At 39.0% G+C, this 23302-nt stretch overlaps 1 protein-coding gene across 2 annotated transcripts in view; it reads right to left on the bottom strand.

The window, feature by feature from the left end:
* Positions 1 to 4059: 4059 nt before the first annotated feature.
* The window catches only part of TMEM164 (transmembrane protein 164), a 52017-nt gene continuing 32774 nt past the window's right edge, over positions 4060 to 23302 (bottom strand). For both annotated transcript variants that reach the window (XM_075513126.1, XM_075513127.1), the window contains 3 exons: positions 21032 to 21110; positions 10981 to 11081; positions 4060 to 10598 (listed from right to left, as the gene is read on the bottom strand). In XM_075513126.1, coding sequence (XP_075369241.1) covers positions 10392 to 10598; positions 10981 to 11081; positions 21032 to 21110 — 387 coding nt within the window. In that variant the 3' untranslated portion in view covers positions 4060 to 10391. The remainder of the gene's footprint in view (positions 10599 to 10980; positions 11082 to 21031; positions 21111 to 23302) is intronic.

Genomic DNA, 23302 nt, shown 5'->3' with positions numbered 1-23302 from the left:
ACCCTGTTCTGTAAACTGAGTTAGACAACAAAAGCATAGACTTGACATGAAACTATTACTTAGTCATGCTTCAAGTGGCCTTCCTTCTGCCTGGACTGCTGTAGCACTGACTTTTCTCCATCTCAACCCCAATGCTGATCGTAGCAGGGGGAGGGCACACGAGAGTTCTGACCTCAGATACACTATTGCATCGAGGCAGTCAAATCCATTTGCACACCCTGGCGTTTGTATACGGACCTCTTTACTTGTCTCCTAATGTGCGGGTTTTTAAAATTGTTGTCTGGAGTAGGTTACATCTCTTATGTGTGTTAGATCGAACCAAAGAAGCCTCCAGCCATGCCCAAATGCTGCTCCTAAAGCCTGCCTTCCAGTCCTTACAAAATCCCTGCAGGATTAAATGTGTTAACTTTTTTATTTTTGTACAGTTTCTAACTGATTTTTGCTAGTGATGTTAATTGAATTAAGTTTATTTGGGGAGTCTGAATATCTCCTCCATTTAAATAAACTGGTGACTTTCCTTTTATGTTTAAGAAAAAAAAAAAAATTTAAAAAAAAAAAAAAAAAGAGAAACCCAAAGTGTGCCTCTCAGATTTAAGGGTTTCTGGTTACATTTATTCTTAAGACCAGCAATGATTCTTTATATACAAAGATATGTTTTCCTCGTTTTTTATTACTGTTAAAGAAAAAAATAAAAAAGAAAAACCTCTTTCTTTGCTCTGGACCCAGTAATTGCGCTGGTACATAAACGCACTGAGAAAACAAACTTTTGTTTGAAACTTTTGTAACAACTTATGACTGTTTTTGTATATCAAAGTTGATTCTTTTCAAGATATTTGGATCTAGTTTCTAAGTTATTTTAGTGTTTTATATGTTACAAAAAAAATTACTTTAAATTGTTCACCAGCATCTTGAGTTATCTTTAATGCAATGGTGACACACGATGGGCTTAGAGCTACCTGGCGTAGCTTGGAAGGCCTCTGTCTTTTCCTTCCTTCCTTAGTAACTTGATTGATTACAGTAATATCACAGATTACCTGAACCCCCTTCCTTTATAACTAGATCCTCCTTCCTTCCACATTTAATTGCTATTAGTGTGAAGAAACTGTTGAAATGGGCATTTTAATATAAGTACGGCTTAAAAAGAGAAAAATGAGGAAAAAGCAAAAAAAATATATATAGAGAAGGTTATCTGTGGGTCTGTGAGATATGGCTGTGGAAAGATATTGTAGTAGTTTTAACACTATTGTTATTACCTTTTAAATCATTTACCCAATAAAATAAGGAAAAAGAATCCCCGTTTCTTTTTATGTTTCTCTGCTTAATTGTGCGGCTTGTTCAATTTTTCTTATGGAAGCATTTGCGGTTAGTGTTAATGCTAAGGGCTAAAGATGTGTTGGGAATATTTTCATGTGATTAACTCTGTCTTTCCATTTTGCCTGCTGTAGGAACAGACTGTGCACAGGTGTGTGCAGCTCTCAGTCTAATTCAGAAGCGAGTCACTAAACACTCAAAGTTAAATCAGCATTTATATCAGTTACATCAGTTATATCATTATTTATATCAGTATATTTATCAGGATTTATGTAGGTTAGCAGTTAAGGTTTGTACTTTTTATGTCTAACTTTAAACATAGAATTTTGTCCAGGCTTGGGCTCCTTATTCTCTGAGAGGGAGAAGTGGCTTCAACCTTTTTAATCAAAACTTTGTTGCAGAACCAGTTATCCTGGTGTAACACCAATACATTGCCTACACTACTTGTAGTAACATTATGCAACAGAATAATGTGGCAAAATGTGTATCAAAGAATATCTTGAAGTTTCACCTAAAATAATTTCAATACACTTTTCGTATTACTCTTAGAGTAGTAGGTGTGATTTTAAAGAATACCTAGGCTTGCTTTGCCATGAGGGATTTCTTTATCTATCTCACATGTCATATCTAGCTAATGCGTAGACTGTCATGTTGACCAAATTTTATGGAAAAAATTTATAGTGTAGAGTTTGCATTGACATACAGGCTTCCTGCGAAGTATGGAAGGCCAGGGAATAAGAAGTTTTTTCCCCTGCCCCAAAAGCTTTTAGTCTTAACACCACAGGGCCATTTTTAAATTGTTTTACTTAAGCAGATCCTGTGAGAACAGCACACCAGAACCTTTAGTTCATTTTAACTGTCATTTTAACATTTTAACAGCGCTTTAACTGTCAGCAAGAGTTTTCAGTGTGCCTGGAGTACCTCTGGCTTGGTAGCTTGGTCAATGGGTGAGGAAGCCTTGGCAAACCTCTGGGGGGGTATGGCTAGCTGGGCTGATACCAAGGAGATGTTTTGTTTGAGAAGGGAAGGAGCGTGTTCCTGTGAAGCAACAAAGCCACAGTCCAGCTGATGACCAAAGTAAGTACCCAGACAGGTACAGCTGACTTGGAGAACTCTGTAACTAAGTAAGTGCACTGCAACATCTTCTACTGAGTCTGAGTTGAAGGGAACGTATTTCCTCTGTAGGATAATTCTGGAGACAAAGCAAAACATTTCTAACATCTCTCTGGAATTTCAATCTGATTTTAGATGTGGTTTTGTTTGCCTTTGACTAATTCAGTATTAATAGATCTCCTGTCTGTAGATGCAAAGTCTTTGAAAACAAACCAATAAAATCCATGTAACCTTTAGATGTTGAAGATTGACACAGCCATTACTCTGCTTGCTTTGAAGCCTTGATTTAGAAGATTAAAAAAAAACCCACCCACCTCTGAAGGGAAAACCTGCCTGTGTAAATAGCTTCCATTGTTGTTTTAGCATCTCACAGATTTGGGATCATTAGTCTGAAGTGGGTAAAACCTACCTAAAACTCACAGTGCATTGAGATGTATAGCTAGTTAAAACTGCCTACCAAAACTTTCCCCCTCTCCTTGCTGTTTTAGCCAGCTATGTAGTTATCACACTATAAAAATCAAACTAGCAAAATAGTATTAAGGATGTTTCAGAGGTGGAAATTTGCTTATTCTTACATATATGTTGGTATTAAATGAAAGGCTGACTTACACTTAGAGTTACAGAGAGATGCAGAGGATAATTAGCAGTACCTGGAAAAGGAAATTGCTTGCTTAGTTCTTCTCAGGTTTCCACGCAGCACTTCACAGGAGATTTCTACTTCAGCTGTTGTATCAGTCTTTATACTGTTCAGGAGAAATTAAGCTGGAGAATTGGTTCTGTTCCCCAGCTGCATGAAAACTTAAAACTTCTACAATGCGTGTATGGTAATAGAGGTGGGCATGTCCAGTATGTTCTTTTTCCAGGAACAGTATTTGCCAGGAACCTTACACTATGAAATACCTGCTTGTCTGAGATGTACTGGGTCACATCATTGCAGTCTATTTCAATGTATTTTTTACTTAGAGACAGCAACATTTCTGAAGTGTTCACACCTATGGGTGTGAGATTGTCCGAGTACCTTAATTACAGTAGCTTTTCGAACAAAGTTTTGAGCGGAAAACTTCTGTACGTGTTCTATGATCTTCTACTAAAGTGACACAGAACAGGAAGGAAAAGACACTGCCAAAGTTGTGGCAAGAACAGTGGAAGCAGCGTAGAGAAACTATCTTACTACTATAATCCTGTTTCCTGAGCTCTTTACCTGAAAGACATGGACAGGGAATATTTAAACAGTGATTAAAGGATTTATGTCCTACAGTGAGGTCTGCCAGTAAATTCAGGCTTGGCTTGTGTTGATTGATGGATAACAGGCACAGGTCATGTTTTAAACAGTTTTAAATGCTTCGAACTTCCAGAAATCCCAGTAATCATTGTTCTCACTTCCAGAAACTGCTACGTGCAAGATAGACTACATCTAGTGGTACAGACTGCTTAAGACAGGCGTATCCATATTCTTACCTGATTCGATGATTAGCTATCTAGTATTAAAGTCCCTCTGTGACTCTAACTGTTAATATTACAAATTGAAGTGGAAAGTCAATTTTGGTTTTCTTATCTAGTTTTAAAGTGTCTTATGTGAGGCAGATTCCATGCCTGGCACTATTAGAATGATAACAAAACTGTACAGTATCCATTAAAATGCATTTATTTGTTTTAATCCAAAGGTTTAACAACTATTTGCCCAGTGATGTGGGCTTAGGGCACAATAACAACAAAAAAACCCCATCAGACCAAAGTACAAAAAACAAGTACACAAATTACCCCTTATTTGTAAATGTTACCTCATAACCAAGTTTTAGCACATTAAAAAGTTTACAAAATTTATAACACTCTTACAAATTATTCAGAACTAACAGCATATGTGGCAGTTGAGCCTCTCCCCATCCATCCTTACCCTTGCCGTACCATTCTGTGCCTGGGTAACGCCACGCTTGAATTAGAGGGTTGGGTAACTGGAACTGCGAGTTTCCAAAACTGCTTTGTGCTTCAGCCCGGAGCCTGAGCCACTCCAGCTCCCTGGCACAGTCTGGTTGGTGAGAGCAGTGTGGGTACGCTCACTGTTCTGCCTGCTGCGTCCTCTGCAGCATTGAGATAATGACTCAGTAAATGCAGAAATAAGTTTTTAAAAGTACAAAATTGACCCTGAAGAAAAATAAAATAATTTAAAAAAAAACAAAAAAAAACCCAAAAAACAAAAACCCAGCTTGGCTTTGACTAAGTTACACTAAAAGCTGCAAGACAGATTTACAGCAAGATCACTTTGAGTACGAGATCACAAAAATCAACAGATTTGTTATGAGTCTGTGTCACTGTAAAAATGAAAACATCAAAGTTGACCTGTCTGCCTGTAGAAACCTCTCGCCTCCTTACAGAAGGGCTGGCATACGCCCTTTTCCTGGGTTTTGGCCTTTTTGGAGCTTTGTTAACTGTTAGGACCAATTTAATTCCTAAGAATCTGCCTCTAGTGAAAAAACTGCAACAGCGAGAAAAACAGCACATCTATATTTTTCCATCAGCTGTAGATGCACGGGAAATGAATGTGGTGGTTTAGGTGCAAGACTTAGGACATAAAAGTAAAGTACAGTAATGTAACGCCTGCAGATAGCCATTTCTGAAAGGAAAATACAATTGGGCTTTACAGGATGATATCAAATATACAGAAATACCAGACCCCTGATTGTGGCCAGAAAAAGACGGTACCTCTAGTGAGGTACTCTATAATCTTAAGGTATGCAGATGGACTGACTTTTCATGCCTCCCAACTTCAGCAAGGCAGCATCTGCTTAAGCACAAGTAGGCTTTGCTTATAAGCAGTGTTTGTCAAGCCCTACGAACCTGAACCAAAACGACATATAGGTGTGTGTTCATAGGCTGTGGCTTTTCATTGAGTTAGTTACACAAGAGCTGTTAATTTTCACACTTCAAAAGAAACAAGATGCAAATTCTTCTTTGGTGCTTAACTAGGAGGAAGTTAAACAAATAGATACAGCTCAAACATAGCGTACGGTGTCTGAATCTGTGAAAAACAGCACTGAATGTATCCGGGACAGCTAAAGCCTTGGCACAATAATCTCAATATTCACAGGCTGAATCGCCAGATGTTATGGAGGTGCAGAAATTTTACTAGCTCGCTTTTCTGCTTTGGAGGGCTACGTACTCTAAGGCTGCATAAACAAACCGATCAGGAAACAAGTTTATTGTAGTTCCTGATGCTGCATTTATGTGTACCTTTGGAGGCAAGTTTAGACAGTCATTCACTGGCAGAAAGAGTAACCAATTTCATTGCTCCTTGTTTCTTTTGTTTGCAGTGCCTACAGTACTAAAAATCAGGAGAGTAGAGGGCTCTGTTCAGACACCTTAATGCATACCTACTTCTCTGAAGTCTGGGCATCGGCACTGCACAAGAATGTTTTTCTGGTATTGTGCCTGCCTTGCTAGTGGACACCAAATCAGTCCGCTTCAGGGTGAGATTCTACAGTTGGCTTAAGCCACTGCTGAAAGGAATACATGGTCCACCTCCTGCTCTGCCCCACAGCTATTGCTGATGTTTTCATCGCTGTTAGTACTGTGACAAAAGATGTCGGAACAGTTGCCCAGGGAGGACCAGGACTACCCTTTCAGTTGTACGTTGCACTGCTGCAATGTGAAACCTCATCACCAGGTACTGGGCAACAGCTTCAAGTTATCTTGACACAGATTGCGTACATAATCTATGCCACAGGAGAGAATGCCAGTTAGCTTTCAAGAATAGCAGTATAGTTTTGCTCTTTAATTTCCAGCATAAATAAGCATAAAAGCAACCAAAGAAATCATCCGTATAGCATAACTGCCTCTAAAGTAAACCATTCAGAGAAGAGAAAATCAGCCTCTGCCAGGGAAGAGAATAAATAATCCCTATGGAGATTAAGTATTCTGCTTTCCCATTCTAACCAGTATCCTGCACATTGAACAAGCTCTGTCTGATGCATATTCCAAACAGATACCAGGGACAGCTGAGGAATAAAGGATGTGAAGTTCCATGATATCAGCTTCAGAAGTTCGTTCCCTTTCTGCTCCCATTCTGACCTGTTCTTCACCTTCTGTGAAGCCTGTGTCTCAGGTATCCTGATACACTTCTCTTGGTGTCATACCATAAACTAAGATTAAATACTAAGTTTTAAAAACCTTCAAAAAGGGGCAAGGGGAGGGAGGAAATAATTTAAGTTTTGGGCCCCTCACTACAAGAAAGACAGTGCGGTGCTGGAGCATGTCCAGAGAAGGGCAACGAAGCTGGTGAAGGGTCTGGAGCACAAGGCTGATGGGGAGCGGCTGAGGGAACTGGGGTTGTTCAGCCTGGAGAAAAGGAGGCTGAGGGGAGACCTCATCGCTCTCTACAACTACCTGAAAGGAGGGTGTAGTGAGGTGGGGGTCGGTCTCTTCTCCCAGGTAACAAGTGATAGGACAAGAGGAAATGGCCTCAAGTTGTGCCAGGGGAGGTTTAGATTGGATGTTAGGAAACATTTCTTCACCGAAAGGGTGGTCAAGCATTGGAACAGGCTGCCCAGGGAAGTGGTGGAGTCACCATCCCTGGAGGTCTTTTAAATAAAAGACATGTAGATGTGGCACTTAGGGACATGGTTCAGTGGTGGACTTGGCAGTGTTAGTTTAACAGTTAGACTCGATCTTAAGGGTCTTTTCCAACCTAAATGATTCTATTCTAACTCAGCCAGCTTCATTGATACTGTACAACAAGCAAAGAAGCAACAGCTTATCATCAAAAACGTGAAGGTTCCACTGCCTTCCCTCCCGCCTGACTCCAGTTGCACTATTTGACTCTTCTACAGCAGCTCAAATACTTCCAAAATCCTTGAGTTAAGTAGTTGGTTTACCTCTCTACATTTTTGCTGAATTACCTTGTTCAGTTAGCCATTTTAGCAACTTAAATTGGTATAGAAGAGTTCAACAAGCTCCAGAACCTGCGCAAGGTAAGGTTTGGAAGGGGAATAGGAGTGTCCCATTGGCTTTGATGAGCAGTTCTGTCAGCATACTCCATGTTGTGAAATGATGCCTGAAATTTCTCGTGTGACTCAAAACAACTGGACCAGCATAACAGAGAAAAGCGTGAGTCACAGCACAGTGACAGAAACAGACATCTGTGATACGGGGTGGGAGGGAAGGCAGGAGCAATCACTTACCATGGCTCTGCTATCAGAGTCAATGGTGCAAGTGGCACAACTGCACCAAGAATCCTGTCATCCAAATTGCCCCAGGGATTCCCTCGTGTCAGCTGTATTTAACATCATTGCCATTCCTGCTACTGAATCTTCAGTCAGTCAGAAGAGCTCACAAATCTTGCATTCTAAGCAAACAGCCTGAACTGAGTGAGACACCTGAGCTTATTTAAATGCTGCTGCAGTCTTAATTGACCAGAGGCAGTCAATGGTGCCAAACAGCAGCTGGTTTATACTTGTTTAGAATGCCCTGAAGCATACAGACTATAGATAGGAAATGTTGTCATTTAAAAAAAAAAAAAAAAAAAAAAGGCTGCTACTTTCACATAACTCAGAAATTTTTCCAGCAGCTACAATATTCTGGAAAAAAAAAAAAAAAAGAAACCAACCACAAGTAAAGTTAAGCAAATAATAATGCTAAATAACATTTGCAAAATTTGGCTAAAATCATTCTATTGTAATACCAAACATTCCTTCTAAACAGGACTGAATCCAACATATGAATTTGGCAAAATGCCTTAAGTAAATAAATAAACCATGATACACTTGACAGTAACTATGGGGAGGGAAGAATCACTGTATATTTCCTTCAGCTATTCATAGGAGATGAAGTATATTAATAGGGGGCATGCCTTAACATCCAGCACTGTGCATCTTAGCATCTCCCACCAACACCCTGTGCTTCATCATGAAATACTGAATCTGCTGAAATCAATAGCAAGAACTTCTGTCACTCCAGCAGCTCCTTAAGTGGTCTTCCACTGATGGATTCAGGCCTTCAGTACCCACACATTCTTTCTTTAGGCCCCCCTCCACAAATACTTAAGCAACATATGCCCAGCTTCACTGAGGCAGCAGTGAGACTACTCAGTGAAATTTATCGAGTACTTGGACATTTGCAGGATCAACAATTGACCATTGGCTCTGTATGCTGGTAGTTCTTATTATCAGGTGCTTAGCTGAATCAAGTTGAATTCTAATTAAAAACACAAGGAGCCGTATAGTCTGTGTAACTAAGCCTAGCTATACGTCTTTGATGGATAGTTTAGGTGTACATCTCATGTTCTCAAGTTGTGAGAGTACAGTACATTTATTATGTCTACATATACACAGCAAGGCACGGAAGAAAGCCAGAAACCAGTTTGTAAATTAGAACGTGGGACAATATATTTCTGATTGAGGTGTACTTTTTTTTTAAACATACGGAGTAAAAATATTTGAAGTAGCCATTTGTTCCCTCTCCAATGAAAATCTTTCTTTTTAAGGAAAAAAAAAAAAAGTCAACCACTTCTCATTCTTACTTTTCCTTCTTGAGGTATAAATGACTGCACCTTAACTTCGGAACATACCTTCAGGTGATCCAGCTGGAGGAGGTATGATGGTTTTGTTTTATCTTACAAGTCACAGCTTTGACAACACAATGAATCTATAAATTGCAACAAACTTTTGTACAACAAAATTCTGCAGCCCTGAAACACAACAGTCTGCATAATAGACTCACATTTAACTATCTGGAGGAACACACTCAAGATTTCCCATCTTTCTGCCCAGCAGTTTCTCCTCTAGCCTTGGAAAATTTGAACAGGTACAGGCACAGTTTACTATTTATCATTCTGCCTATCTACATCCTGTTCTCCAAAAGACATGTTAACAGGAAGATTTAGTCATACTAGTAAACTGGAACACTTTCTTTTCAGTAGAGGCCTGCACTGATTTGATGTTCCTTTTTATATCTGTATTTTAAGATCAGTATACAGAATGTATAAGAGCTGAAGATAGAGAGCGCAGTTTCATTTTGTTTCTTCACTAACCACTCTACTGAGTGAGGATCAGTGTAGAACACAGAGGAGGAATGTTTCAAAATCTAGTAAGTAAAAAAAGAAAACTCTGATGTTTACATTGGACTTTGCATCTCCACTCCCTCTCCAGTCTAAGCTAAGTGAAAAAAACATTTTGTTCAAAGTCAGGTCAGAACAGTGGATGAAATATCTTACCATAGCTTACACGTAACATGGTCTTTTGAAATTATTTCAACATGGTGTTCTTCCACTCACTCAAATAAAAGCACCTCCAAAGCATCAAGATCTGATGGGACTTAGCCAGATAGATATTTATCCACAGCAGCTTAGAAATTAAGTAGTCAGATTAAAAAAAAAAAACCAAAAAACAAAAAAACAGCAAACTTGAATGAGTTATTGTTCCCCAACGTTTTCAACCAGCTAAAAGAAAATACAGTAGAACCTCACTGTTTTGCACTTACGACTGGGAGATAAGTGTACATCATTTCACCGTGACCATTTTGCAACACTCAAGCACTAAGAGTTAAGCCAGGATGATGCACTTCAACATGTGTTCTGTCACATCAGTGGAGTGTTGTAATTCAGCTTTATTTCCTATCCTGTAAGTGTTCTTATATTTAATGGAAAATAAGTCAAGACGAGGTAGCACTGCCACTGTCTTTGCTGGAATGTGGACAGATCCTGGCCTAATTTTAAACAGTAGCTTAGCAAGATTCTACTGTAATCTACAGAAAATGTATAAAACACGAACCTTTTCCAGAATAAGGCCACTAATTTTGCCATTGGCAATAGGCAGTGAGAAACAGCAGTTAAAAAAAACCTCACTTGATTACAGAGGTGTTTCTGAGGCAATAAACTGTGGGGAGAAGTATAAACACATTGTCCTCTCATCCCTCCTCTTTGTTTTCCAGTATAAGTATCTCCGCTTCCTGCACGTACTACTCCGTGGGGAGAAATGTCAGTCTATTTTCTTAGCTGGGAGTCTAAGCAAGTCCACGCTACATTTAAAGATGGGGACAGCACTGTAAAACAGTAGGATTACAAGCTTCCCATGAGTCATGGTCATGACAGTCTGATGTCCAGATGCCCAGATTCGATACCAGGGCCCATAAAAAGGATCTGAGACAGCTGGGCACAACATGTTGTTCAAATTCACTTCTGTAACCTGAGAAAGTGACAACAAATTTATAAATTAACAATATTTTTGTGTTGCACTGATTCAGACACCTAAAATGGTAATTTTGAAATTACCATAATAATAAAAAATGTTTAGGTTCAACACAAGTAGGGCAGCTTTCAGAAAGAAAGCAGATCCAAATTCAGTTGTGCATTTAATAGATGGATTTATGCGGGTACATAACCGATTTATGAAATATTTTATCAATACTTGTGAGATATGACATACAAATGCCCGTTAGAACACGCAATTAGAAATTTGCATGCAAGTAGTCTTATCCATACGTATCTGGACACTTTGAAAAACTAGTCCGTGTTTTTACTGTGAATGTACTTGCAAACTATCCATTTATTAACCTGTATTTACTTACCAATCCCAGAATCTGCAAGATGCTAAAATGATATACAAACATAAACCCCGTGGATAAAAGAGCCCACCAGAAATTGCAGAGTGGTTCTGGAGTGTAGATACCTTGAAAAGAAAGGAATACATTAGTATTCAGCTGACTTGCTGTGTCCGTCAAACACTTGTGAATAATCCTCTCTCTCCTCCTCTGTGGATGTTAGGGCATCTGGCTTTAGCTGATAACCTACTCAATACCATTATAGTAATTAATATTTGAGAGCGTTCTTTCTTACCTGGAGTGCCCTGATCAGTTTCTTCCCTCCTTCTGGTCCAGCAGGAGAACGTACAATATGTTAGCTCATTAAGCTTGCCTATTTTTCACCAACACCCGTGATTTTTACCCCATTCTTCCTTCTACCACAGAAGTACTAAAGTACAGTCATGGTATACAATGAATCTTCAAAAATCAGGTTATTTACACTTAAACACCTGCTTCTTACGGGGACTATGACTTCAGCATGCACAGAGCTAACGTAGGTATTGGTAGTTCCTGCACAGCACCGTATTAAAGCATAGCCTAATTACCATTTCCTAATTTTATGGTTGTTTAACAACTATTAAAAAGTAACTTGCACCAGTAATGCCTAGGAACAGAAAAGCAGTATAAAGTAGTTGATCCATTAGTGACAGACCGTGCTTCTAAACGAAAACTGCTGTGGAGATATCTTCAGATATACACTACAAACAATTTTATAATCAGTAGATACCACAGATACTGTAAAATACTTTTTCCATTCAAATGAAGTAGCAGATATCACATTATTCCTGGGTTCACCTTTCTCTCTCCTCCGCAAACTAGGTTTTGTCAATTTACTGACAAAACACAATGTCACGTGATCTAGAATGTACCAAGGAAATCAGATCTAATACAAGTACCCTTAGATACAAGACTATTTTTGGAATTAAATATTCAGACATCATATGGTGAGAACAAAAACAGTTTACAGAGTTCTCAAGACTCTTACTAGCAGACATGAAAATCTCAGTGTAAGATATGGGGAAAAATATTATTTTCCTTATGACTTTAATAACTTAATCTAGGGATGCAAAGGAAAAAGATGCACAACATCATGCTGCTCAGCTGCTATAAGAAGTTGTACAGTTTCAGATATAAAAGTACACTGGCATTTTTTATCTGCCTTTGTCTGCTCTCTGATCCATTAGATATTACTAAATATTGGAATGTGTATCCAGTACTCAAAGGATAGCTTACAGCACAGAGTGCAATATTCGTATTAGCCTTTGCTAGCTAGCACATTCAGTAATTACCAGGAAGATTCAGCAGACTTCAGCAGATACTGTACAAGGCTACTGGGAACTCAAATAACTACGCATGCATAGCTAGCTGTGACGGAACTCACCAGACTAACACTGGTATGAGTATGCCTACGTACGGTATCGTATGGAGATAAAGGCAAACAACTGCTGTTACTTGCTTTACCCCAGCACCATGTAACAGTGCCTCCTGTCTCAGGTTTAAAATCCCTAGAGGACTGCTTTCTCAATCCCTGTTGCCCTTTTACAATTCTTTTCTGCATAGCTTTCTTCCATAGTTTGCACCCATCATGCCAGTTCAGATTGATTTTGCAGTAGCTACCTGAAACAATCTAGTTTAAATATCATTTTGTGAATGTTACAAATTCAAAATTACCTACACTTTATTGTCTAAAACTGTACATCTATTCATTGTCCACTCAAAATAACATAGCTTCTCCATTGCTAGTCAACAAAGAGTAAGGAGTTGATTGTATGCTTGAATGACCGCAGCACATACGCACCCCATATATCACTCACTGACTTGAATGGGCAACAATATTAGTGTAATTACCCAAATACAACTGCACACCATGTTTTAGTAAGCAAGCTGTGGCTTGGTGCAGCCATGATAAATATGAGCAGAGAAGCTACTTCAAAAGCATAAGGCAGCTTATAAGATTTCTTATCCAACGGGCAGGTGAAGGTCAGAAGAAGTGTCTGAACTATAAGCAAAATAACTCTACATGAATAACTTTAAGTGGAGTGCTCTACAGGTAAAGGGAAAAAAATTCACAACACTCTCATTCTTCAAACATACTTAGCAAGCATGATCTAAGAGCTGTTATCCTATTTAGAAAATGGTACAGGAGACTTTACTTAAATAATATTCATTAAACTCCACTGCTTGAAAACATCAGATATGTGACACCACCTTGAATATGGTTTTTCATTACAGAGGACAAGAGAAAAGGCAACTACCCTTGGTGTCAGAATTCAGGAGACCATGGCTCTATTTTTGGCTGCACCAACTTTAAATGACCTGGTCAAGCTATACAGAAACTCTTTGTGCTCCCTCCTCAGCTGTAGCGTAAAGAAAACATCATTTGACTTGCAAAGGTTTTTTTGTATTGTCTTTGCAGTTTTAGGTGCATGTTTAACCTAGATGCAAAACACAAAATAAAATTTAAATAAGGTATCTAAAACAGCTCCCAGGAACTGGCAGAGTAGTGCTACACCAAATTTGGTTTCATGTGAATTCGCCTGGTTGGCAGTTGCCCATGTCATTTCAGAAGTACTCGACAAAGCCTGAGAACAGATGGTAGTAGTCTAAAGAGGTAAACACTCAGAAAAGCTAGAATCTAGAGACCTTGATATCTGGGGGGCTTACAGTGCAGGTAGTACATAAACAGTAAAACAGACAAGCGAACCCAGCTATGAAACAAGACTGGAGGGAGCAAGCAGTCATTAAAAGACTAAGGAAATGGCACAAAACAACAAAACAGATCGGTGGCATAATTTGGCTTTGAACCCTAGCTTCTCATGTCCAGCTTCAATCTAGTCAGGGAATCATGTTTCAGAAGTCACTTAAGAGAGCTGTTCAGGTTCCTCCAGCAAAGAATTTTACACTGCTACATCCTCTCTCTGTTGCAAAACTTCAAAAAATACATTAGCAACTCTCTACAGACTTTTGATCTCGGTATATAATAGAAAAATCCCTCCTTGCTAGACTTTGCAATCCTGAAAATAATAGTGTGATTTTCAGCAGTATCATTATTTGGACATGAAGGGACAAAAAGGAAACAGTGACCTCCCCACAAAAACATTTCAGAGAGCTCTGGATTCCCAAGTGTGCTTTGGGAAACTAATTTTAAATTCATACAAGGGATATTTTCTGTATATTTCTCATTAGATAAATAATCACTATAGATTTTATTACTCTATGGTCCTGCTATTCAACAGATTTTAACAGAGCAGTGTGGTCTATTTTCTGTAGTACACAGTCTGTTAACAGAAACATACAGGCAAATTGAGACCCAGCTGAGTGGTGGCTTGAATGGCCTGTGTTGGCTTTGGCAAAAGCTGCTTGCTGCTTACATAGGAAATAAATTTCAATAGGCAGCAGTGAGTTTCACGCTCTATTCACTAAGGATCACAGGCAATTCTTATATGTTAAGCACTGTCAAAAATTTAATCCAACTGCCAGTCTGGCACTAATCTCATTCTCAAAAATGCTCACGCCCCAGACAGTTGAGACCGTTCCAAATCAGGGTCATCCAAGCAGGCTGTATATTTGCTCTTGTGTTGAAATAGCATGGCAGTGGATATTTCAGTTTAAATTAAACTTCATTATTTCAATAGCATTGATAGGAAGGATTTCACATAGATTGAAGAGTTTGGGGTTCATCATCTGCTTCTGCAACAAGAATTTGTTGACCTTGAACATGCCAAGTGGTTAATTCTGACATCTAGGAAATGAAAGCATGGCTTTAAAAATCTAAAGACCAACAAAGAGACAATGTCTTTTATACTGCTCCCCCCCCCCAATGTCTTGCGCTAGTTCTAGTGTTCTTATGAACTTTTATTTTTATGTAAAGTTCTCAAAACATAGGCTCGTAAAAATTTGAATGCAACTTAATAGGAAGTAATACTCCTTTTGTATTTCTGTGAAAACATAACACAGGAGAAAATTACTCCTCTGTTTGAATTAGAACCTAAATATAGTACAATTCTTTAATTTAGTAGGGTGTTAAAATAATCTCTTTTTCCTAATTAATGTCTTGCTTTCGTTCCCACTACATCTGATAGAGCTTTACCAGTTTTCCAGCCCAGCACACTCTGATTCAGTAGTCTCACAATTACAGGTAGACCTGCTTAATCCAAAACTCAGAGCAACTATTACAATTCCTTCATTTTCAAGCTTACAAAAATGTGAGGACAAATTTATTTCCATTTTATTTCCCTTGATCAAAGAGTTAATTCTAGTAGTGTGGCCTATTGAGCTAGCCTAGAGACCAAACTTCCTTTCCAGGAGAAAACAGGAAAAACGTTCTCAAGAGGATGATCCTGAAACCCACTGTTTCCCCTACAGCTGTTCTGAATCTATGTGTAGATTTCAAAATACTACCTTATGCCAGGAGATTTCTGTTTCCCTGAATGCCAGCTACTGTCATCAGCATCAGCTCAGCCAGGGGCCTTAATATTACTTGCTCCCCTCGGGAACCATTTTTTACATTCCATAAAGGAGCAGCAGCAGTTCTTCCTCTTCCTTCATATAGCAGTAGTTCTTCCATATACTGGTACATACCCTTCTAAACTTCTCTATCTCCTACAGAGAGAGAGGTCTTTAACAGACCTTGGGCCCGCTCAGAGAATGCCACATTAACTTCCTTATTTAGTTTTAAGTGTTTTATAACAGGCCACCATAGTTTCAAAGGAACTGTAACTGCCCGGTGCATAAAGCTCAGAGGGTCACACGACAGAGACACGTCCCCTCCTCTTCCTCTCCAGCTCTCTTTAATCGTCAAACAAGATTATCCTGAAATGATCGCGCTACAAGAGAGACTGCAGCATGAGCCTGAGCCAGAGCACCAGCACACCTCCAGTTGCTGAGCAGTGCCACAGCTACCCTGCTGCTCGAGGTGCCAGCACAAGCACAGCTGGACAGGGAACCAGGCATTTACATCTCAACACGGGATTCAGGAGGTAGAGAAAAGCCGGAATAGGAACATGGAAGCTGTCAGCAGGAAGGAGAGTAGGAGAATAAGACACAAGAGTTGACAGGTCTCCAAGTAATTAAGAGTTTCAGTGAAAGAGCTGTACCACTCATTATCAAGCATTTGAATGAGGATGGAGATAAACTAGATTTATGACTACCTAACTATATTCAAATATATAGTGATTTTTTTTCCTGGATTCCTACTAAGGTATATAATAAAGCCTGCTTTATAACTCCATTTAAAAGCCAAGGAAAGATACTGCTAAATACAGGCAAGTGTCACAATGTGGGGAAGTGGCTGGGAAAGGGTACTACAGATAGAAACGTCTTTATAGCAATCCCTCACTCTGGCCCGCAAGTCCTAACAGCCAATGGAAAGCACAAGTTTAGATCCCCAGTTGCTTTAATTGTGCTTTCCTAGTTTACAGCCACAGGAAAAATGATCCTTTCGTCTGTACTTGGTATCTGTGTTCTACATCTTACAACTTAGCCCAGCTTCTCATTAGCTAAGAAACACTGCACTGCCCTTAAGCAAGCTGGCTATACAGAGCTGCTTCTGTCCATCTTCTGCAGTGCGACAGAGGCATGCTCCATGAGAGGGGAAGAAAGGAGAAGGGGGGGGGGGGGGGGGGGGGGGATCAACTTCTACTGACTTTCTGACAATGCCATAGAACTTATCTCTTCTGATGCCACTTTTGAAGACACTTAAAAAAAAAAAGGGCTTTATGACTTGCATCAGAGAGACAGTTTTTTATTGTTTATAAAGATAGAACACGTGCCTTATAAGCTGAAAATTCAGACTCTACTCCCAGCAAACAACTCACCTACTTAATTATTTAGGGTGTATATGTCTGTCCACTTGTGCACAGCTGTACAACGGTGCGTCAGCTCTTAAAAATACATGGGGCCAGACCACAGGACTGTCCAGAATTTGCAAGGCCATTACTGTCAGTTTTGGCTCCAAAAGAACATTCCCCCCCAAAAAAAACCCACAACCAAATCAACTTATTCTCTCCACAGTGTGGACAACCTGTGTTTGAGTTGTGAATTTTGAGAATTCAGTGACACCAATACAAAGGTCTCTGATTAAGCATACATGATATTCTGGAACTTCAGGTACAGCTCTTCACACATCAGATTGCTCCTTCAAGTGACAAAATCCTAAAAACACACCAACATCCTTTTCTACTTCATTGTTATTAAGTCAACTAAATAATGCTCAAAACACAAGAAAGATTATCTCCTGAACCCCACTGCTAGGGAGCTGCTATAAATTAACCCTTATTTCAAACTGTTGTGGAATTATATCATTTGCTCACAGCACTCAGGAAATAACAATTCCACTTTGATTAAATTTCAGTATGATTTGAAGCTCTGAAATAAGATGCACATCTACTTTTGTCAAATCCATCCTAAAATCTGACCAAACTAGCATAAGGACTAAGACAGTCAAGAACTGTGAGTCTCTAAGGCTGATGCACTGCAAACTAGATTTTTCTTCATTATGTTAAAGAGTATATAGTTAGAAAAACAGAATCACAGAATCATAGAATCGTATAGGTTGGAAAAGAGTCCAACCGTAAACCTAACACTACCAAGACCACCACTATACCATGTCCCTAAGCACCTCATCCAAACGACCTTTAAATACCTCCAGGGATGGTGACTCAACCACTTCCCTGGGCAGCGAAGTTGTCCTGAACACCACTGAAAAGCCCTGACACCTTGATCTTAGAGGGTCAGGTGAATGCACTGTTGAAATAGTTGTGGCAGTTTGAGACATTACACTTCCTCAGCTGCCACCTCCCTAAGCCTTCTATCAGCAATCTGTATCCCAGCAGCATAAAGTATAATTATCTGAACATACTCATATGCTTCAGAAGACCAGCTTAGTTGTAGACGAAGTGGTTTGAGGAGCTTTTCAATGAAGGGGTTGGTTTCATGGTCTAAACCTGCGCTGCTGTGGTTCCTGTCTTCTTCTTTCCACCTTGACAATTCATTCACTACACCTCCCTTTTGCCAATTCTAGCACACAGATGATGCAACAGTAAACCAATTCAGAAGCTACAAAAGCATTCATACTTTTTTTGACAGGGAAGCAAGGGTCTCACCTCCTAAGGACAAGAGAAAAGAGTGATCTACAGCTCCGGTTCAGCCTATCCAGCTATTTCAGGAATGCTGTATCCTGCCCAGATGCATTCTATGATTTTTGGCAGGGTTCACAAGTAATACAAGGGGAGATTCATTCAGCAAAAAAGTTGCTAATGGCAGATATACTTCATGTAAGAACTGCCTTGAGTTAGGAATCTCCTGTGCTGGCCTGTTGTATCTGCACTACATCTATTTTGCATGAGAGCCTCTTATTGCAGCCAAGAAATATCTGAGCCACAGCACATAAGCATTTATTTTGTCTAGCCTGGCATGCATGTGTATGTATACATGCATATGTGCACTTGGAAAGAAATATGTTAGAAAGGGAAGTACGGAAATTTATATTCGCTCAAGGCAGAGGGAAGAGGAAGAAAGAAAGAGGTCTTAATCCCCAGAGGGAATACATCCTTGCGCTTCAGCGAGTTCACTGTGCAACACTGAAGCCTGAGTTCTGAACATCTCCCTCATCAATTTGATCCTAAGCATGGTAAAGCCCCCACACTTACATGGGGGGGACATGAAGGTGATGCTGCCAGGGCAACATGACCTGTCTTTGCTACTTTAACGAATAGCAGGGAGAGAAAGAAAATAAATGATTATAGCCCTTGCTTACTGTCACCCAGTTTTCTTTTGAAAAGGAAACACTTCAACAGGTAATTGAATGTGTGTGCATGACTGGTATACTTGATTAGCATGTCAACAAACTTGGACATGCAGTTCTGTATAGAGTGAGCCTCAAATCAAATCTGCTTCAGGTGTTCTGCTCAACCTTCCTTTGCGAAATGTTAGTATTATGACTGAGATCCTATTAAGGCCATCAGTAATATTGGCAGATACCAAATAAAACTGAAGTAGTATATTTTTCCATATACAATCCATTCCTTCTCATTTTTCCAATTTTACTACCCTTCAATTACTTCTCCCAATCATAACCCACAGATTCACTGATGGACATTTCTATTTAAAATACGGAAATAAAGCTGCATGCAGATCAACAGCAGTGATGAAAAGGCAATTTTCACAAGATATAGTAAGGATAAAGGGTGCGATTTACTCAGAAAGCACTTTAAACAAAGGTGCTAGTGAAATGACAAAATATTAACAAATGTTTTCAGGCTGAGTAATTTTTCCGTCAAAAATCATACATTAGGTCTCCTGTGGCACTAGCCATAACTACTACAGAAGTCCATGCGCATTTTGCTACCAAGGTATTACAGTCAGTCAAGTGATCAGGAGCCAACTGCGTAAGAAAATGAACAGTTCTTAGCTACACAGCCTAGGGTAATCTCAACTGATATTTAGCTAACAAAGTTCTTTTAGAATTTCACTGCTCTCATGTCAACATTAGATGGCAGCAAATACCTGTAAATTAACAAAGGGCAAAAATTCAGAAAACTGCACTAAGGTGACAACTGTACAACACTGAGCCCTTCAAACTGCAGCTACAGTCCTGTCAGCCCAGGAAACAGGCGCTGAAGAACCCAGAAAACCTTTACTCCAAAACAAACAAAAAACCAAACCAACCAACCAAGGAACACATCAAGCAACATCCAAGGCCAAACTTTAAAGCAAAATTGTTTAAAGCGAATATATGTCTTAAAATGGTGTTATATGGGAACTTCAAGGCCATCAAAATAAGTGGTTTAGTGACATCACAGGAGCTTGGTTTGTCATCGCCTACAGTGTACTACGTGGCTCTTCACACTTTCTCCCCCCTTTCCCCACTGCAATGATTTGGAGTTTGTGTAACTTCTACAACTATTCTGCACTTTAGCATTATTTGCCAGAATTTTAAGATATCAAAGATGGATTAAAATTAAATGTGGCTGGCATATTTCTCTGGTAAGAGAAAGAAACAGAATGATCTTCTGAAGTATACTTCACTCTTTCCTTTGGATCATTTTTATTTAGTTTCACTCAACAGTGAAAAAAAAAAAAGTGAAGTGAATACCAGCAGTGAAAAACAAAAAGGTTACAAACCTATAGTGAAATAAGCGTGAAGGATTATAAGTGACTGCTGGTATAAAATACAAAAGATACACCAGAATGAAGGAGGCTGACTATGCTTGTTCTGAGCATTTGCTAAATTGTATCCCATTGCTTGACATCACATCCTCAGGGTTTTCATTAAAGGCCACTGAACATCTGGGCCATAAATTATCATCTTTTATTTCCTGGATGAAACAATTTAGCTCTTCTAGAAAATGCAGCTGGAGGCATGTCAACGCTAGAGGGGGGCAGAGCATCACACCGGATGAATACATACTGTATTCCCTTCCAAGGAGCGACAATCAGAAAAATCACTGGGCAGTGGAACAATTTGGGATTCCCAGACTTACTGAACTATTATGGTATTGGTGAACGCAAGATAGTAATCTTGTTAGAAGAGATAACAAGCAAGCTAGTTCGTTTCACTAATACATGTCACTACATTTCATTAGAGCTTCAGAATTTCAGGAATTTATCTAATTAGCCAACTAATATTTACGTGGGGATATAATAATAATAATAATAATAATTTTTTTTCAGCTCCTTTTAAGTTGCAGTACTTCAAGAGACATCCAAGAAGGCAAAAGTCTTAAAAATACATCCCACCAACAACTTAGAATGCTGCAAAATGGCAGAGATGCTACTCAAGAAGACAGTGCACATTATGCCAATACATTCTTGATAACTTTGGGCAAAAGGGCATTTTTTTATTCCCATTTCACTGCCTGACACGAGTCTTTGTTACCCGGGTTACAACTCCAACATAACATCAGCAACTATTAAGTAACAACATAGAGAAAACTGGTAAAAAAAAGAGTAAGAGGTAGCCTGTGGTAACCGTTAAGCACAGCTTTTTCATTGCATGGGACCAATTCAATACATATAGAGTAAATTGCCAACCTACCTCCTTTCCGCAGCAGATAGATGGGCACAACATAAAGCATCACATGCTGGATGTAATATATTTCCATTTCAAATGGAAGCTGTAGAATAAGGAAAATATTTGTAAATGTTTTTCATCACTAACACCTGAGTTACAAGGAACCATTCTCCTTATGACCCATGACAATCCCTTCAGTTCAGTTATTTTATCACCTATGTATATTAGAGTGCTTTGAAAGTGCAGCTAACTGTAACCATTCCGTTCCCCTTGCCACAAACGCAATGCGGCACTTCAAGTAGACAATTCTCAAAATTAGCCAGAAGCGCAAAAAAGAAGGAATAACATGAGATTGCTCTTTTCCTTTTCTTAGTTAGCATAAATTACCAATAACAATGCAAAACCCTAAAGTAATCAAACCAGAAACTATACACACACCATATGACAGTAGCCTATTCAGAAAGAAAAGATAATTGCTACCTTGTGAGTGATAGAACTCTATAAATGAGGTCTTTTATATATAAAAGTATATAAATAAATATATAAAAGTAATTACTGAGGAGGTGCAAAAATCCAAAGACCTGATTTATAGCAATCAGCATGCTTGCGTGAAACTGCTACGCTCCACCAAACATAAAGTAAAATATAAAATAACCAATATTTTATTGGATTTAAAGAGAAGCTGCAGAAGGATGTATGTAAACAAGTTACCAGTTAGTAGTAAATCAGGTATTTCTCACCTGCTGACAACTTCTGGGAAATTACAGTTAGTAATTTGTGTGTTTAGTTGAATTCATGTTACTTCTTAGAGGAGAAGTCAGACAGACTGTGCTAAAATAATACTGTGCTAAAAATAACTTGAACCACAACTCTGAGTTTAATTTGAGCCCCTTAATCCAGACCCAACTAATTCTAGCTCTTTATCAGTTAGAAAAGGTGATGCACTGTATTTGAAAGTTATTCCCATCTGTAAATGCCTTTGCCTATATCTATTTGTTAAACTAAAGCAACACATTTAAAACTGAACAGTAGTAGGAAAGATTCAAATTCAAACTTCAGAATTCAACTTATTGCTGCAGCTCAATTACAAAGCTGAAAAGACATACTTTTCCATTATTTTTCAGAAATGAAAACTGGACAATACCACTACACAAATATGAAATTTCACAGGAATAACACCAAGCCATTAGCTTTGGTTCAAACGCAGACTCATTCTATCATTCTACAGACTAAAGTGAATCCAGATGCAAGTCCTACCATCGTGGCTTGTCTGTTGGGAAGAAAAAGAAAAAAAAAAAAAAAAAGCCTTCCTTTTCTATTATTGTTCTGAGACACTGAAGTCATAGGGTTGAAACAGAAACACTACAAAAATTTCTACATCAACAGAAGTAAAGAGAGGTTGAAACAGAGTTTGGTTTTCTTCCTAAATAGCAGTCAATAAACAGCTAGTAATTAATATTGTGACCTTTTATTTAAAAGTGGCCTTTTAAATTCAACAACAATTCTTATATCCTATTTTGAATGTCAAAGATGCTAAAACCAAGAGCTGGATTCTGCTAGTCCTGGCATCCCCCAGCTGAACACTATCAGTGTCCTGATTGCAACCTCCACGATGCTCAGCCAACTCTTGGGAGACTAAGCTAAAAAAATCTTCCATACAATCTGCTGGATCATTTTATTCCAAGTATTCTGTATCAAAACATAAAACCAAGCAAGATAATAGCACGCAAAAGCAAGAACTTCATGGAAGTTGTGAGGTTTCCTGAACCTGAACCTTTCCTGCTGTCCCTTGTTGAAAGATACAGAGGGCAAAGTGGGGGAATCAAAATTATTTGGAAAGAGGCTAAAGCAGTTTTCCTAACTGGAGAGAAAGCTGTACCTCTCCCAGTTGGAACAGGCACGCTTCAGAAACAATAGCTCCTGATATAAACACCACAACGTGAGGCACTCACTCCTGCCAAGGAGCATTCTCTATTTAGTATCTGTGGTTTCATAAGGGCTTCTACACTCGCCGAGTTGTGAGGCTCAGTTACACAAACACTACGCTCAGGACACTTCTGAGAACAGAGTAACAATTGTTCTGCTGCAGTAGTGTTGACAATATCTTTTTTGTGTAAAACAAAACATCTTGTTTTCACTATAAAAGATGGCTTGTTCCAAAGCCTGGCTAATTATGCAAATGCATTTCCTGGTATAGAGCTGCAAAAGTAGAATTTCTGTATACCCAAGCACTCAAGTTGTACAGCCAGGCTACAACAAACAGAAAAACAACAAACAAAAGATGAACTATAAACT

This window comes from Mycteria americana, chromosome 10 (genome assembly GCF_035582795.1).
Source record: "Mycteria americana isolate JAX WOST 10 ecotype Jacksonville Zoo and Gardens chromosome 10, USCA_MyAme_1.0, whole genome shotgun sequence".
NCBI lineage: Eukaryota > Metazoa > Chordata > Aves > Ciconiiformes > Ciconiidae > Mycteria > Mycteria americana.
This window is presented reverse-complemented; position numbering and strand designations above follow the sequence as displayed.